At 44.2% G+C, this 15,722-nt stretch overlaps 1 protein-coding gene across 1 annotated transcript in view; it reads right to left on the reverse strand.

Annotated features, from left to right (window-relative positions):
- LOC119650265 (kin of IRRE-like protein 2) overlaps nt 1-15,722 on the reverse strand; it is a 435,476-nt gene that overhangs the window by 60,878 nt on the left and 358,876 nt on the right. Inside the window, exon 7 of the mRNA XM_038052879.1 lies at nt 8,476-8,603. Within this exon, the coding sequence (XP_037908807.1) occupies nt 8,476-8,603 (128 nt within the window). The remainder of the gene's footprint in view (nt 1-8,475; nt 8,604-15,722) is intronic.

Here is a 15,722-nt window from a genome sequence, read left to right on the forward strand (position 1 = left end):
GGGTGTTGAGTAGTTTATCAAAATACTTTACCCATCACTCCAGTATGCCCATTTTGCCGGAAATCAGATTTCTTTGTCCCGGCAGGATGCTGACTTCTTGCTATAACTTCCGTGCTGGGTAGGGTTGCTTCCTGTCCTTTTGCAGTTCAGAGACTTGATTCTCCCAAGTTTACTTTTTCCGTTCGTGAAGTCAGTTCTCCTCTCGATGAAATTCATGATAGATCTTCGCATTGCTAGTTCACATTCATCGTCAAACGAGTCGTTGTGGCCGTATCAATGGTAACAGTCTTCAGGTGGTTGTGGAGATCATTTATTGATGCTTCATTTAAAGGACTTCTGTTAACTGCGATTAATGTGGCATCCATTTCCGACTTATATGTGTTACGGAGGACTCTGTTATGGATGGCTTTAGTGCTCACTCTCACCTGATTGTGAGAGGAGATTTTCGGTGGTATTGTTATTCGAGCTAGAAGCACCACCCTAACGAGGTAGTGGTCCGAGTCTGTCTTATCTATATGTTTTGACATTCATCAAGGCTGACTGGTCAAGGCGTTCAATTAGCAAGTGGCCAATTTGGTTGAAAGTGATCTCACCTGGGGAGGCCCACGTATGTTTGTGAACCACTTTCCATGCAAACCAGGCACTTTCAAGAACCATCTCGTGTGGCACTGCTAATTTGGTCCGCTGTCATTGGTTGTTTTGTGTAAGTTGTGGGAGGCAAAGTATCGACTGCATACGGGATTCGTCCCTACTTCGCTGTTAAAATCTCCAAGTGTGATTTTGATGTCATACTTGGGGCAGGCTTCGAGGGTTCGTTCTATTGCGTCGTAAAAGGTATCCTTCTCCGAACCTGCAGTCTCCTCTGTAAGGGCGTGAATGGTGATGTGGCTTATATTTCGCAAACGCAGAGTGCATAGCCTGTCGTTGATATTTTCGAAGCTGATAATAGCAGGTTTCATTTTTCGATTGACTAGGAAACCTACTTCGAACAATTGATTTGCCATCCGGTAAATACTACTACTATTGTATATGGTGTAGTGGCTCTTCTCTAGGAAACCGGTCCCTGTCCAACCCATCTCTCGCAACACTGCCACATCGGCCCTATATTGAGACAAGATATCTGCCAGCTATTTGGCAGCTCATTTTGTGTTCTTTGATGGTTTTAAAATGTAACTTAAATAAATAATGTTTTATGCACCTTATGGCCTAATCGGCAAATTTCAAATTTTCTTTATGACGCGAAAGTAGTTACTAAGCCTCTGAAGGGGATTGATTCATGCGCTGGGATATTTTGCATTTGTCAAGGACTTATGGATGGATTCTCTAATATGTGACCACTCCTCGACGAAGATACCGAGTCTCCTAAAAATGCTCCCGTACTTCTGCTTCAGCAGGAGTACTAGTAGTACAGGTTGGAAATACTGGGCTTCAGTGTAATTCACTTAACCCATGCCCAGGGGTACGACTCAGGGAAGTATACCTCTTCTTCTTGTGGCACTATGAGCAACCTGGAAAAGTAAGTGTGATGGATACGGTGTCGGATTAATGTTTATGTTCTGGGACCTGTTAACAGACGGAATTTCGACTGTGAGATCACAAAAGTACGTTGCTACGCATAAATAGGGGGGGAAGGAGGCTTTCTGCGATCAATTCGATATGGTATAGGAACGATTTCCTAAATGTAACATTGCGGTTATATTGGGGAATCTGAATGTTAAGGAGGGTTCTGATAACGCCTTGCTCGGACATGTAACGCAAAAACTCGGTTTCCGTGAGTGCAACGTTAGGGGTGAAAGGCTTGTGGATGTCTCGGAATTGACGGCACTTTGTTCGAGCACAGACCCTATTGACAGCGTACAAGTATTAGATACACACATTGCAATCACCAGCAGCAGAAGATTTACGAGATGTCCTCTGGATGTACGTAACAAGAGGGGAGCTAACAGAAACTTTGAATGAGATCCTCGCTGGGTTTCGCTTGGGTATTGTTTCCGCATCTAATTACAGTGGTGAAAATCCACAAGGTTAAAATTATCTTGCCATCAACTTACTCATACGTAGTAAAGCCGAAGACCTTGTCTTCCTCCTATTGATTTTTTTCGGTACAGTTTTTGTAGTTTCTGCTAAACTGCTCCTTCCACGCATTGTTGGGAAGCTTAGATCTTTGCCAATGAGTGCAAAAAGAGAATGATCGTTAAGAATCCGAAATAGGGCACCAATTTTGAGTTCGGAAACTGGAATGGAATTCAGCTGCTCCCTGCTATCGGTCAGTTTCGAAGAAGTTTTCCACTGAGTGAGCAGATAGTGTCTTTAAAGTGGTATGCGCATTCCCGAGAATCTAACATAATAGCTATTGTTCAGGATATGGGATAAGTCCACATCCACATGATGTTGGACCGGACCAAATGGAGAGCAACTTACTCTCACAGTTTTTGGTCCGCGGGTCCCTCGTTTGGGACATGGCACCCAAACATTAAAAAAATAAAAAAGGACTAACGGTTCCGTCCAGGGCAGAGGCAGTTCTTCAGACGCTGCCTCACCTCTCCTGTGGGAGCAGTGTGACCGGGTGTGGAAATAGGTGGAAAAACGCTCCTTTATATAATGGCAAAAACATGACAAGGTTGCTAATTATATTGAAGTTAAACCGCCAGTAGTTTGAGTCTAAGCGAGACTAAAGCTAGGTAATTGTTTAGGATATGGTCCTGAGTCCACGTCCACATGATGTTGAACCGGACTACTGGCGGTTTAACTTCAATATAATTCACAACCTGGTCGTGTTTTTGCGATTATATAAAGGAGCGTTTTTCCACCTGTTGCCACTTCCGGTCACACTGCACCAGGACAGAGGTAAGGCAGTGTCTGAAGAGTTGCCTCTGCTCTGGACGAAACCGTTAGTTCTTTTTTGTTTTTTTAATAGCTGTTATCAGAGCCACATATGAAGGAAAATGCACAAAATTTAACGGAGTGTAAAGCGTCGTTCGCCGATAATTTCCCTTCTTGATATCGGTTATTTCCTTCATTTCGCCTTATCCTTGTAAGGATTTGTAAGGGTTCAGTGAACGATGTCATCTTTCCTCAGATGCCTCGACTACGTTGATGATGGCTAAATGGCTCTAGAACTGGGAATGGACCCAAGCAGAGTCGGAATTGGGCTAAATTATAATATCGTTTCTGTCGATGATGCACCGAACTTGATGACCCTCAATATAGGGTAAGCACGTGGAACGTGACTGTTACTGTTATTTGAAAGCTGTAAGCTTTATTCAACTCAACTGCACAGCATCTTGTCATCAGGGTACTCCAAACCGGAACAATGCAAAATGAAGAACTTCGTGCGACCTAGATACTTGTGGACATGTTGGATAAGCATGTGCACAAGCATATCGCCATTTTGCCAGGTTGAGGGAGCTCAGTAAAGAAGATCCTTTAGGAAAGCAGGAGGATACCTGAAGTTAAGCGGGAATGAAAACCCTAAGAAAGGTGTGGCTATCGTCCAGAGGGCTGAATGGTCACAGGGGTCAAGATGGGGCTGTGAATGGTAAACTCTGAATACAAAGGAACTCCCATTTCCAATTAATTTGGTTTTGGTAGAAGGGACTCCATTGAGATCGACTTAATTTCCCCGGTAAAACTAAGGCCGTGGCCTTAAAATATGAAAAACTTCAAAATACAAAACCTGAACCAAAATTGAATTTCGATCGAGACAACCCAACGCTAAGTGAAGGGCAATACCGAGGTTGTGCCAAGGTTGAGGGGAAACGAACGTCCGGGGCATCTGCGGCTAAGGCCAAACCGAGGCGACAGCGGCCCGCGAAGATCTCAACTCTATGGGTCAGCAAAGATGCTTCGACCAGCAATGGTGAAATCACTTGCTGCTGAGGCTATTAAAGCCGATGGATAGGACTTGTACGACGTTACGAATTTATTTGGTTACGATACCAAGCAGTGCGAAGAGCTTGGGAGAAGTCTCTTTTTGCTTTTGGTCTGCATCCACGCAGTAAAGTGGCTCAGGCAATGCTGCTTGTCCCTCAACGTTGTGTGAGAGAATTTGGTGTCCTGAATATCCTCAACATATAAAGAAGATTCTGGAACAAACGGGTTGACGGGTCTACTACGGGCTTGAGACTGTCATAATACAAGTGTAGTCTCGTAAGGCCATTGAAGAGGCGTGCAGCCCACGGCATCATCATCTGAGACGTAGATGTGAGATGTGATATTCTCAAATAAATTTGGGATATTGTAAGGCACACCGTAAAGTGCATTTATCAGTCGTCGGATCAATAACTGCAAGACATTTACATACATGTCTTGTTAGTGGGGAAGTCAGGGGCTTAAATTTCCGACATAACAGCAAGTCCTGTTTGCCAATTTAAATAATAGATCCCGCTCCTGGCTGTTGGTTTCAAAAGGCCTCCTGACTATCTTGGGTAATGCCCTATGTGATAATGATACTAAAACGGCAATAAAAAAGCCAATAGGGAGATAAAAAGACTCTCTCTCAAAGATTCCAGTGGAACATTCATCAGAGCTATTCAATGTATCAAAGGTATCAAATCATGGCGGTAATACCAAGATATGATGTAAACACCCACTATATATGTATGGAGGAGAAGTTCCAACACCAAAGCAAGAGAAGTGAGTATATTAGAGTATCTGATAAGTACTGAATTGCAGATCCTCAATTTGGGTAATGAACCCACTTTTTTCAACGTGGATAGGCGAGAGGTCATCGGCGTTATGGTGACATCTCCAGACATTGATGCTCTTCTTGGAGTGTGGAGAGTATCAAGCGATGTTACGCTCCCGGATCACAGTCGCATTGATTCCGTAATGGACATGAATTCATCTCAAACCACTCTATTTCTGAATCCGTGGAAGGCAGATCGGGCAACAAGCAAAATAGGACTGAGCCCGAGTTGCGATCCCTGGGAGGCGCATCAAATCCATTGCCGGCATAGAGAAAATAACTCTAATGTCCACAATTAGCATGAGATAAGCTTTCGAAGAGAAATTTTCACTCAATACGACAAAGAAGGGTAAAGCGCCATGGCGAAATTCGGATTTGGCACAAGAGAAGAAGAACGACAAGGGTGCTCCTCAACAAATCTGTAAAGTCTGATTCAACTGCTGCCTGTAATCAATACAAAGAGGTTCTTAACAAGAGCCTCAGGGTAGCTAAGAATTATCATGGAGCATGGAATTTGAAGCGGGTGTTTTTCAAAGAACGTAGCCGTCAGCTATGTTTAACGATGGCAGAGCGGGATGTACAGACAAAGCGATTAGCTGATGAGAAAGCCTGAAGGCCGATCAGTCTAATTTCCTGACTGGAAAGACCAGTAGGCACTTCATTTTAGGCATGGAGACAGCATTCCACGAGCTTACGGCAAAAATTGAAGAGGCGATATCCCTTCAGTTATGTCTCATTCGTGCAGCATGGACCCGATCCGCTGTTAATCAGTTGGATCATTTGAGGTAGGGTGTGTTAGGGGCTACCCAAAGGGAGGGCTCTCGCTTCTTTCTTACTGTTGCTGGTAATGGGCACCATGCTATGCTTCTTGGAGGGCGGAACGGTCACTGCACAAGCATTTGTGGACGATCTATCCGTACTAATTGCAACTCTACATGTAGTCCACAGTTGGGACCTCTATAAAGGATTCAGGTACACGCTAGGAAGACTGGACTAGACATGTTTACTAGCAACGTTAATTGGAGTAGCTACACCCTGCCTACCTTATCAGGAGCGGAAATTCAGCTTGTACAAATAGTTAAGTATTTAGGAGTGCATAACACCTCCCAGCTAACGTGAAAGCACCATATCCTGGAACAATGGCTTAGTTACCTACGTATTACTGGAGCAATGTACCGCGATGGAAGCTATCTTAAATCTACCCTTTATTCATTTAGCGCTGAAGTTGAAAGCAGCCAACGACGGATATAAGCTTGATACCATGGCTCGTGGAAAGGCAATCAATCATAATGTCATGCATTCATCCGGAAATGCCTTGGCAAACATGAGGTGGCTTTGATGCCTATTGACTACATGGTTTCTAGATTCATCTTTGGAAAAACATATTTCGCTGTAATGACCAAAAGAGAACAATGGGATTACTGACCTAGTAATCTTCACCGATGGCTCAGTCATATAGATGAATCGGGCGCAGGGATGTTCTCGGAAAATTTTATTATGGAACTGGTCCGGCCGTTCTGAAAAATTTTCTAGTCGGAGATATATGTCATTTCATCTCTTACCAAGGGTCTGGATCCACAATGGTGAGGCCGGACCCAGCTTTTGGCGTCCTGCCATCCACTGTCAAGTCCACTCTGAAGGGTATAATTACAAGGATTCTCGCAGCTTAATGGAGACAATTGAATTCCGGAAAGCGAAAATTTTTGTGAAAGAACCCGGGGCCATTAGTGCGGTATTTTTGATGTTCCTTAAGAAGTGGGGCATGTAGGGCTAGTAGGGCTTTTAACGGGACACTGTTCCTTAAAATACCATATGGAAAAGATAAGGTGTTGGTTTCGGTTATATGCGTCCAATATGAGGAGGAAGAGGGGATGGCCTTGCGCTTTATTTGCAGCTTACGGTCCACGTAAGATAAAGGTATCTCGGTAAGGTTTTTTTTCAGCGAAAAATCACCGCACTTTCTTGCTCTGGAGAATGTTCTTATCATCATCATCATCAACGGCGCAACAACCGGTATCCGGTCTAGGCCTGCCTTAATAAGGAACTCCAGACATCCCGGTTTTGCGCCGAGGTCCACCAATTCGATATCCCTAAAAGCTGTCTGGCGTCCTGGCCCACGCCATCGCTCCATCTTAGGCAGGGTCTGCCTCGTCTTCTTTTCCTACCATAGATATTGCCCTTATAGACTTTCCGGGTGGGATCATCTTCATCCATACGGATTAAGTGACCCGCCCACCGTAACCTATTGAGCCGGATTTTATCCACAACCGGACGGTCATGGTATCGCTCATAGATTTCGTCATTGTGTAGGCTACGGAATCGTCCATCCTCATGTAGGGGGCCAAAAATTCTTCGGAGGATTCTTCTCTCGAACGCGGCCAAGAGTTCGCAATTTTTCTTGCTAAGAACCCAAGTTTCCGAGGAATACATGAGGAGAATGTTCTTAGGTTCGCAGAAGTCTACGGACACCGCGGGCGGGAGATTATTGAATAGGCGACCTCCGCGAACAATACAATGAACCTAACAAAGTGACTGAATGCTAGGAGCTACCTCACTAAACTGAACTAAACATTTGCTAGCGGATAGTCCAAGTTGGTACTTCAATAAAATATTAATATTACTTGGAATAAATATGAGGAGTACGAATGTATGTGTATGGGTATGGTTGAATGTATTCATACCTTGTTTTCTGGATATTTACCTTAGCTCTAGTCTTAATATAGTCTGGTAACTGAAAAGTCTAATAATATCACGAGGAATCCAACACACCAGCCTTGCACAACACCAAAACGGTTGATAGCTTTCTCCGCCTTATTGTGCTCTTTCATGTGGTAGCGCAGCGTATGCCCTTTACAAGACAACACAATCAGCCAGGATGTGCAGTTCGTAGATTCTAGTGGAGAATCTGGCCGACGCCCTGCAAATTGCCAACTATCTACATTGTAGCCTGCAATCCTTCTAGTATAAACAACTGCCTTTCCAGCAAAAGTGAGAGAAAGTCAAACAGATTTTTGTTTGCCGAACTACATATCACGGAGGTGTTTTACTTTCGTCCTGAAATCCATTAAACTACCTGCCGAATACTACATTTCACTACTGAAGCAGGCTCAACGGAATCAGGTTTCGGAAATAGGATCCTGCAATCGTTTTGATATCTTCGAGGACTCTCTGAGCTTTTCGTGTGGTTGGTTTTCGAATTTGTGTCGAGTATCTGAACAAGCAATTTTCGATCGAGTTGTTAATTTATTGAAAGGAGAGATTTCATGAGGTCAGGAGCGAGAAAGGACTTTCTGCTACATGTGGTACGGCTAATACTTTTTCCATTTACTGTGTTCACCTGTGCGCTGTTTTTTACATTCGTTGAAGTCCTTGTTTCCACATTTCTCTGCTCCCTCTGTCACTTGTCATGGTCCAGCGGACTGTGCACATATCCGTCCGCTTTTCTGTAGGTGGTTAGAACCACAAAGGACAAAGTAATAATAACAATTGTGGCCAGGAACATAAACACAAACACAAGAGCACAAATTGCTACAATACACATACGTGAGTAATGTTTAGGATGCGGGGTTTAATGGTGCCAACTTTGAACGAAAGCGAGATCAAGGATTGCGTGGGGCGGAGGGCATGCAAAAATGATAACACGGGCAGCAAGGAAACATGCAGGATAAAAGGACCCGTATCGCGCTATATCGCGAGCAAGCGGGAAAACTTTGCAAGGCTCTTGCGTTCAAGCGTGCTTTAGCGTAATTATGATATGAAAGCTATTGTGTCCTTACGCTTATCCTTACCTCGTCATGGTGATACCAGAATATGTATGCAGGTGGTTCTGGACTATATTTAACGGTACACGTTAAATTTATGGTGCTCCCTTTATCAACGTGAAGATCTGGTCCGCCCAATATCGTTGCCGTCGGTACTATTGAAAAGATGGAAATGAAACGGGTGAAAGAAACGCGAGAAAAAACAATGAGAATGAATGAGGAAAAGTTGCGAATAAAAGGCGAATAATATGAATATTTTCTTCTTTTCTTCTGTATTGTTGTTTTTTTATCACCAATGTTGCACGGGAGGGGGAAGGCCGGGGAGATAAATGTGGGAACGGTGGCAAAAATAGAATTTTCACTAGGCCGATTTTTATGACGATGCTTACTACAATCAGATGAAAACGTTGAGCTCACATTTGCATTGTGAGGGATGATTACAGTACATTGTAGGAGGCGTACATGGTATCATTCCTATTTACTACGTGTTATTCTCCAGAACGAGGTTCATACCTTTTGTGCTGCGCTCGCTAATGGTGTGCGGGTTCATACCTTTCACTCTGTATATTTGCGTTAATAGGGCTAAAACAGGATAAATGGGGTTGACAGTGAATGTATTGATATGGATACTACGATAATACATGCTTCCGAATGGAGAATATTTTCCGTCGCCTCACAATGCCTTTGTTTTCGTGGCACATGTGAGATCTTATTTATCGCTCGTTCAGCTATAGAAATTGGATTGGGAATGTAGGACTTGCTACAACGGAGTAATACATTAGCAGAATTGTTATTCTTTTCAGAAAGATTCTTGGTGAAGCACATTTATCAATTAGAATGATGAATCTGATGCGAAAAATATTCCATAAAGATAAATCCCGCGCGAGAAGTCATAATCGAGATTTACCAAAGTTCGCCAGGAGAAACCGTAAAGATAATTATTGACGTTAATTAACAAATTCTCCAAATTCACTTCGGCTTTCATGGTTACCACAAAGCAAATTTCGGATATCAATTAATCTTGGGAAAACCACAGACTATACGCACCACACCCCCTTACAACAAATTTATCACTAATGAAGGCTTAGAAACCACAATAATTATGCTGAAGGACTTTTCCCAAGAAACCACATCAAATTCTTTCTCATGACATTACTGTGAATTACAGGTAATTTACCTGATTTTGATTGAAACCGCCTTGTGCACGATTTTGACGAGTTTAATAAGGATATGTCTTAAGTAGGTCTTGAAAGGCTTTCCTTAAGGAAAGATTGGAGAAAAAAAGGATAAGTGCGTATACATCGTGCATACAATATCTTCTCAAATAAGTATATGTGTTCCTTGTATCTAATTGGCACAGTTTCAATTTACAATGGTAGCACCCGAGCTTTCGTGGGCCATCTAGAAAGCTATTTCGAATATTTAAACATGTCAATTATTGTGAAGGGGCTTTACGCATATTCACATTCCGTATACGTATAGCATTCCGAGATATTATGAGCATGGGGTGATCAAAAGACCAAAACTATAATTCATTCTATTCAGGGCGGTGAAAGGGTAGTATAGGTCTCAGGAAGAAACGTGAATTGATGCCTACGATGCATAAAACCTGGGAGATGCCTTTGGAACCAACAATAATAGCTCTACTAATGAACGCTATCTCCACCTCCACATGGCTAACCACTGAGAGACCGTTCTTAATGAAAAACTGCTGACGGAAACGGATGAAGGCGAGTCTCCCGCGCCGAAAAACGGGACGAATTGTACTAACTGGTCTTCTGGGTCGAGGGTTGGGTAGGGCTCACTATCCTACACGACAAACAAATTGCTACGAAGCCACTCAGGAGCCTCGTGCTGGATCGATATTACAAAGACGAACCCATGAACGAAAACGGACGAACCATTTGTGCATTTCCTCATGGAACGTGCTAGTTAATGCTAGCCGATAACCTACCCGAATATAAACTTAATGTAACAACATTACGAATGATGCGCTAGGCAGGAACCGGTTTCCTGGAGAAGAGCTACTACACCACATATAATAGCGGCCATCCAGTGAACTATTTACTTGGAGTAGAGTTCTTAGTCAGCCAAAAATAAAACCTTCTGTTATCGGCTTTGACATTGTAAGCGAAATTCTGGGTTTGAGAATCAAATTTCGAAATATAAGCCTCAATAAAGTTGACGCCCCTTCAGAGAAGACTACGGAGTCGGAGAACGATGCGAGTACCCTCTACGAGGCAGGAGGGCGAACCGACTGACGTCGAGTGAGCGCTGATCCGTGCGTGAGTTAACAGATAACAGGAAAAGAGGCCGAGTTGAATGCGTTTGTGCGTAGAGGGAAAGTCTTGCAAAGCGACGCGATTGTCGGTGCGGAGATGACAACTTCAGTATCTCACTGTGTTCCTGTTCCGGAAAAACCCTCAATCAAAGTCGCTAAACCTGAGCAGAGGGATTCGGACACGAACCTGGTGGAAATACAGCCGATTGCCTTAGCTAGAGTCGAAGAGGAAAGGTTCATTTGGAAATGCACGATGGTATGCGCATGCGGTCAGCAACGTTCCTCCAGAAGAACGTCAGCAAAGCCATAAAAAACAGCTGACTGAACTGGAGGAACTACTGGACCATATTTTCTTCTGCAGGCGAAAGTGGATAGTAGGGAAGATGCGCAAAAAGCAGTCGTACAGAAGGGAAAACTTAAAGCGCTACGAATCACAAGCAGCCCATTGCGAAGCGAACTGGGGAAAAAACGGAATGAGGAAGCCGTGGCTAAAGCAGACCCTGTCAAAGTAGTTTCTAGTGACCAAAAAAGAATGGAAAGAAGGGCAAAAGAAAACAACACGCTATGTTGTCAGAAAGCCGTTTGCCCAAAGGAAAACAAACAGAAAAGACCAGGAAAAAAATCAGGACTAGACCGCCGACTCTGCTCATTAAACAGGGAGAAGGCAACACATTTACGGGAGTTCTCAGTGGAATCCACTATAAAATGAATCCCGAAATCAGTGGAGCCGAAGTATTCTCCATATGGGAAACGAAGAGTGGCCGGGTCCTTGTTGAAGTAGCCCCGAAAACAACTAGAGAGAGTATGTTTTGCGAAGCAGTTAAGGGACTACTGAGGGAGAAGGCTTTCGTTTTTAGTCTAAAGCTTATGTGTTATCTAGAAATTCGATGTGTTGATTGCTTCACAGAAAAAATTTAAGTGGAGTAGGTTATAAAGCGTGAATGTCCAGACGTAACCATTGAACGGATAGGTATCACTTCTGTTAATGCTGTAGGAATATAATTTGCTGTGGTAGAAATCGGTAATATTTAGGCTAGGACCCCTCTGCTAACGCAGTGCGTTGTGGAGGTAAAAGCTAATCGAGTGCTAGAAATACCGGAACAAGGACTTATCTTCACGGCATCTCGACCTTTCGGATATCATTGCCATCTGGGTGCCGGATGGCATTCAACTTCGGGTTCTTGCAAAATGCCGAGGGAAATTTGTTTGAATTTGGTGTTTAAAGATAATGTTTTTTAGTGTTATCTAACGCCGAATGAGACGATGCCCGACTTTCGACTCACGATCGATGCCCTGGAGGACCCTGTTTGGGGCATGGAGGGGCTAATCTTGGTTGAAGGTGACTTTAAGGTTAGAACTCTAGAATGGGGCATTCGTAACCCAGACAAGGGGATGTTATAAATGGCGGCCAGAACCCGGCTCGCAGTTTTAAATATCAGATCCATGTTAACGCTGACAGGTGGCGAGTTCTTAAAGCTTCCATGCCTTGATAAGCCTACTGGTGGACCTACAGAAGGGGTACTATAAGCTCCGCCGTTTGGCACAATGTTTTCACCCCCATGACGAGGCAAGCCTCACAAAGGCAGAGTACATATCAGTAAAATCCATAGTGCGATAAATAAAAGCAAAGCTGACGACTGGCAGAACCTAGACCAACAAGGTAAATGGAGACCCGTGGCTACTTGGCTATGAACTAGTCATTTTGAAAATTGGGGCTCTGCCGAAACCCAACATTCTTAGTACCGACCAGATGGACCGCATTATATGGACATTATTCCCCAGACGTGCTGTATGTGTTGACGCCAACAACGCGGAAGACGCCGAGCACTGCCCCCTTTTCACCCTGAGGTTCTATCTGAATACTGACTGTTGGGTATGCTTGACACGGCTGGAAAAGGGCTCATTTGGAGTAGACTCGCTGAAGCGATTCGTGCTGCCGGCGATTTATCTCCAAGGAAGGTCGGGTTCAGAGCAGAGAAATGTGGATGCTGTTGTGGAGGTCGTGAAGGCGTTTGGTCGAGCCGAGGAACACAACCGCCAATCTTGACGGGTAGTGCTCCTCATAATGCTTGATGTCAGAAATGCCTTCAATTCCGTAAAATGGACAGATATGTTAGACACATTCGAAAACTCACCCATGTGCCGAGCTATCTTTTATTATTGAGGGATTATCTGAGAGATAGCTCCCTGCTCTGTGAGAAGCTAGACGATCAGAAGATGATGGAGATCATGTCGGGAGTAGCACACTTCTTCATTCTAGGGCCGCATCTCTGGAACGCTACCTATGATAGTCTGCTAAGACTCGACATGATAGAAGTGTTGCGTCTGGTCGGTTGGTTTTGTAGGCAACATTCCCGCACTTGTCGCCGCATCCATTGTTGAACAGGCACAACGCAGACTTGACACATTGATGCGACGGATAAGCGGATGGATGACTGCTCATGGTATCAGTCTTGCCCAAAAAAACCGAAGTGATAATCCTGACCAGAAAGAGAATGCCAACCCTGCGTCCCATATCGATCAGCGTATTAACTATAGAATCAAAACCAGCGGTTGAATAAATTGGTTTAATGCTCAACTCGAAGATTAGTTTCTTCGCGCAAATCACAGCAGCAGCGGACAATACTGCAGCTTTGAGTCGGCTAATAACGAATATTAGGGCCCTATATCTGGCAGGAGACGTCTTTTTTGGGAGGAGCGCAGTCCGTTCAGCTCTACGGCATGGATATATGGGCTGATGCCATACCCAAGTGAAGAGACGGGAAGCTTTGCGAGTGGTGTCTGCTTATGGCACTGCCCGGCCGTTATGGTGATCGCGCGGGTGGTCCCGATAAGGAACGTAAAGTCATCTAGAACCGCAAGAGCGTTCGTGCCCTTCATGTTCCGAAGAAAATTGAGCTTGGTTAGTAGATGGACCGGGTAACAAGGGGTTCCTTGAACGAACAATTACTTTCCCCCACTCCAGTTGGTGAAAGAAAGAAAGTCAAGAGAGCGTGAGGACTAGCTCTAAGTAATGTGTCAAACGGTAGGTGGCTGCTTCCCTGATGTTGGGGAGAATTTTAGTGGGTCGTCTAACGGCGTACCGTTGTGGGAGTCCAGCAGTTTGCGCATGAACGCATGCACCTTCTCTACTCAAAACAAAACAGCTTACATAAAAACACAAATGATAACGGACTGCGGATTATTCAATTAACAGTATCGCATAAGAAGGTTCTTGGAAGTATCTCATTTTCACTGAAAAAAAGTGGGCCTCTCCAGATGGGACTACTTAATCGAACGCCCCCACCTCCTCGCCTTGATGAATACCAGAACATATAGGGGAGCTAATATTCGCTCAAATCTCGGACCTCATTGTCATAGTAATGCGAGCTTGAATTGCAACACGCTTAGAATTCCCTCTGCCAACAAGGAGAGAGTGAATACTGAAGCCATTCACAGTACAGTCTGTCGGCATCAGTCCCCTACAGGGGGGAAATGGATGCCGTAATAACCGCAGTTAACAGAGGTCCCAGAGATGAAGCATCAACAAATAGACTTCACAGTCATTGTCACTGACAACTGCCAAATAGGCATCATCTGATTTATAATGAGATCTATAATATATTCTTCGTTGTCTTGAGGGGCTTAATAGCTGCATATACCCAGAGCATCGTCGTCCTATACCAAAGCGACTCTGCAGCAAGCGATGGAATATTTTCTCATCGATTTCACCTATGATGGCGTCATCGTCATCATCAAAGGCGTAACAATAGGTATCCGGTCTAGGCCTGCCCTAATAAGGAACTCCAGACATCCCGGTCTTGCGCCGAGGGCCACCAATTCGATATCTCGATCCCCCAACGGCATCGCTCCATCTCAGGCAGGGTCTGCCTCTTCTTCTTTTTTACCATAGATATTGCCCTTATAGACTTTCCGGGCTGGATCATCCTCATCCACACGCATTAAGTGACCCGCCCAACGTAACCTATTGAGACGGATTTTATCCACAACCGGACGGTCATGGTATCGCCCATTGATTTCGTCGTTATGTAGTCTACGGAATCGTCCATCCGGTTCTGATTTTCGATCCTAGGTAGGAGAAATTATCAACAGTCTCAAAGTTGTAGTCTCCTATCTTTGTTCTTCCTGCACAGGTCATGGTTTGATGTTGTTGATTGGTTGGTTTTTGGTGCTAACGTTGCCACCATATATTTTGTCTTTTCTTTATTGATGTGGATCCCAATATCTTGCGCCGCCTGCTCGATCTGGTTGAAGGCAGTTTGTACTTCTCGGGTGGTTCTTACCATGATGTCGATATCGTCAGAATAGGCCAGTAGTTGGCTGGATTTAAAGGGGATCGTACCCCTCGCATTTACGTCAGCATCACGGATCACTTTTACCAGGGACAGGTTAAGGAGGACGCATGATAGGGCATTCCCTTGTCGTAGACCGTTGTTGGTCTTGAGAGTGATCCTGCTGCTGCTATCTGGCCTCGCACATTGGCCAGGGTGAGCCTAGTTACGCCCATAAGAAAATTTGGTACCCCGAAGAATTTTATAAGCTGGGCTACGTTGACTCTGACTTCTCGAGCCGATTTAACATTATTGACATTATGCCAGGAATAACCCAGCATGCACAGATCACCTTTATCTAGATAAAGCAGACGGTAGTCGGGACGAAATCTTGGGCTGGACATTAATGGAGTCAAGACGAAGTTCATGGTGCAATGTTAGCACCAAAAGCAAATGAAACAACAGGATCGAATGGCACTGATGGAATGAGAACAAGAAAGATAGGAGACTACAGCTACAAATTACAAAGATGGCGGAATTGAGCTGATTGTAGGCACACTAAAGGCTGCCATTGATTGTTACTCACACCCTGAAAACTGTAGACAGATCAGCTTAACATTATTCGGTTTGAAATGTCTGAAAAGACTGGTTGAGAGTCATATTCGCAAGCAGTCACTAAAGTCCCACGGACATGCTTACCAAAGTGAAAAGTACTGTGAGTC

This window comes from Hermetia illucens, chromosome 2, assembly GCF_905115235.1.
Source record: "Hermetia illucens chromosome 2, iHerIll2.2.curated.20191125, whole genome shotgun sequence".
Taxonomy (NCBI): domain Eukaryota; kingdom Metazoa; phylum Arthropoda; class Insecta; order Diptera; family Stratiomyidae; genus Hermetia; species Hermetia illucens.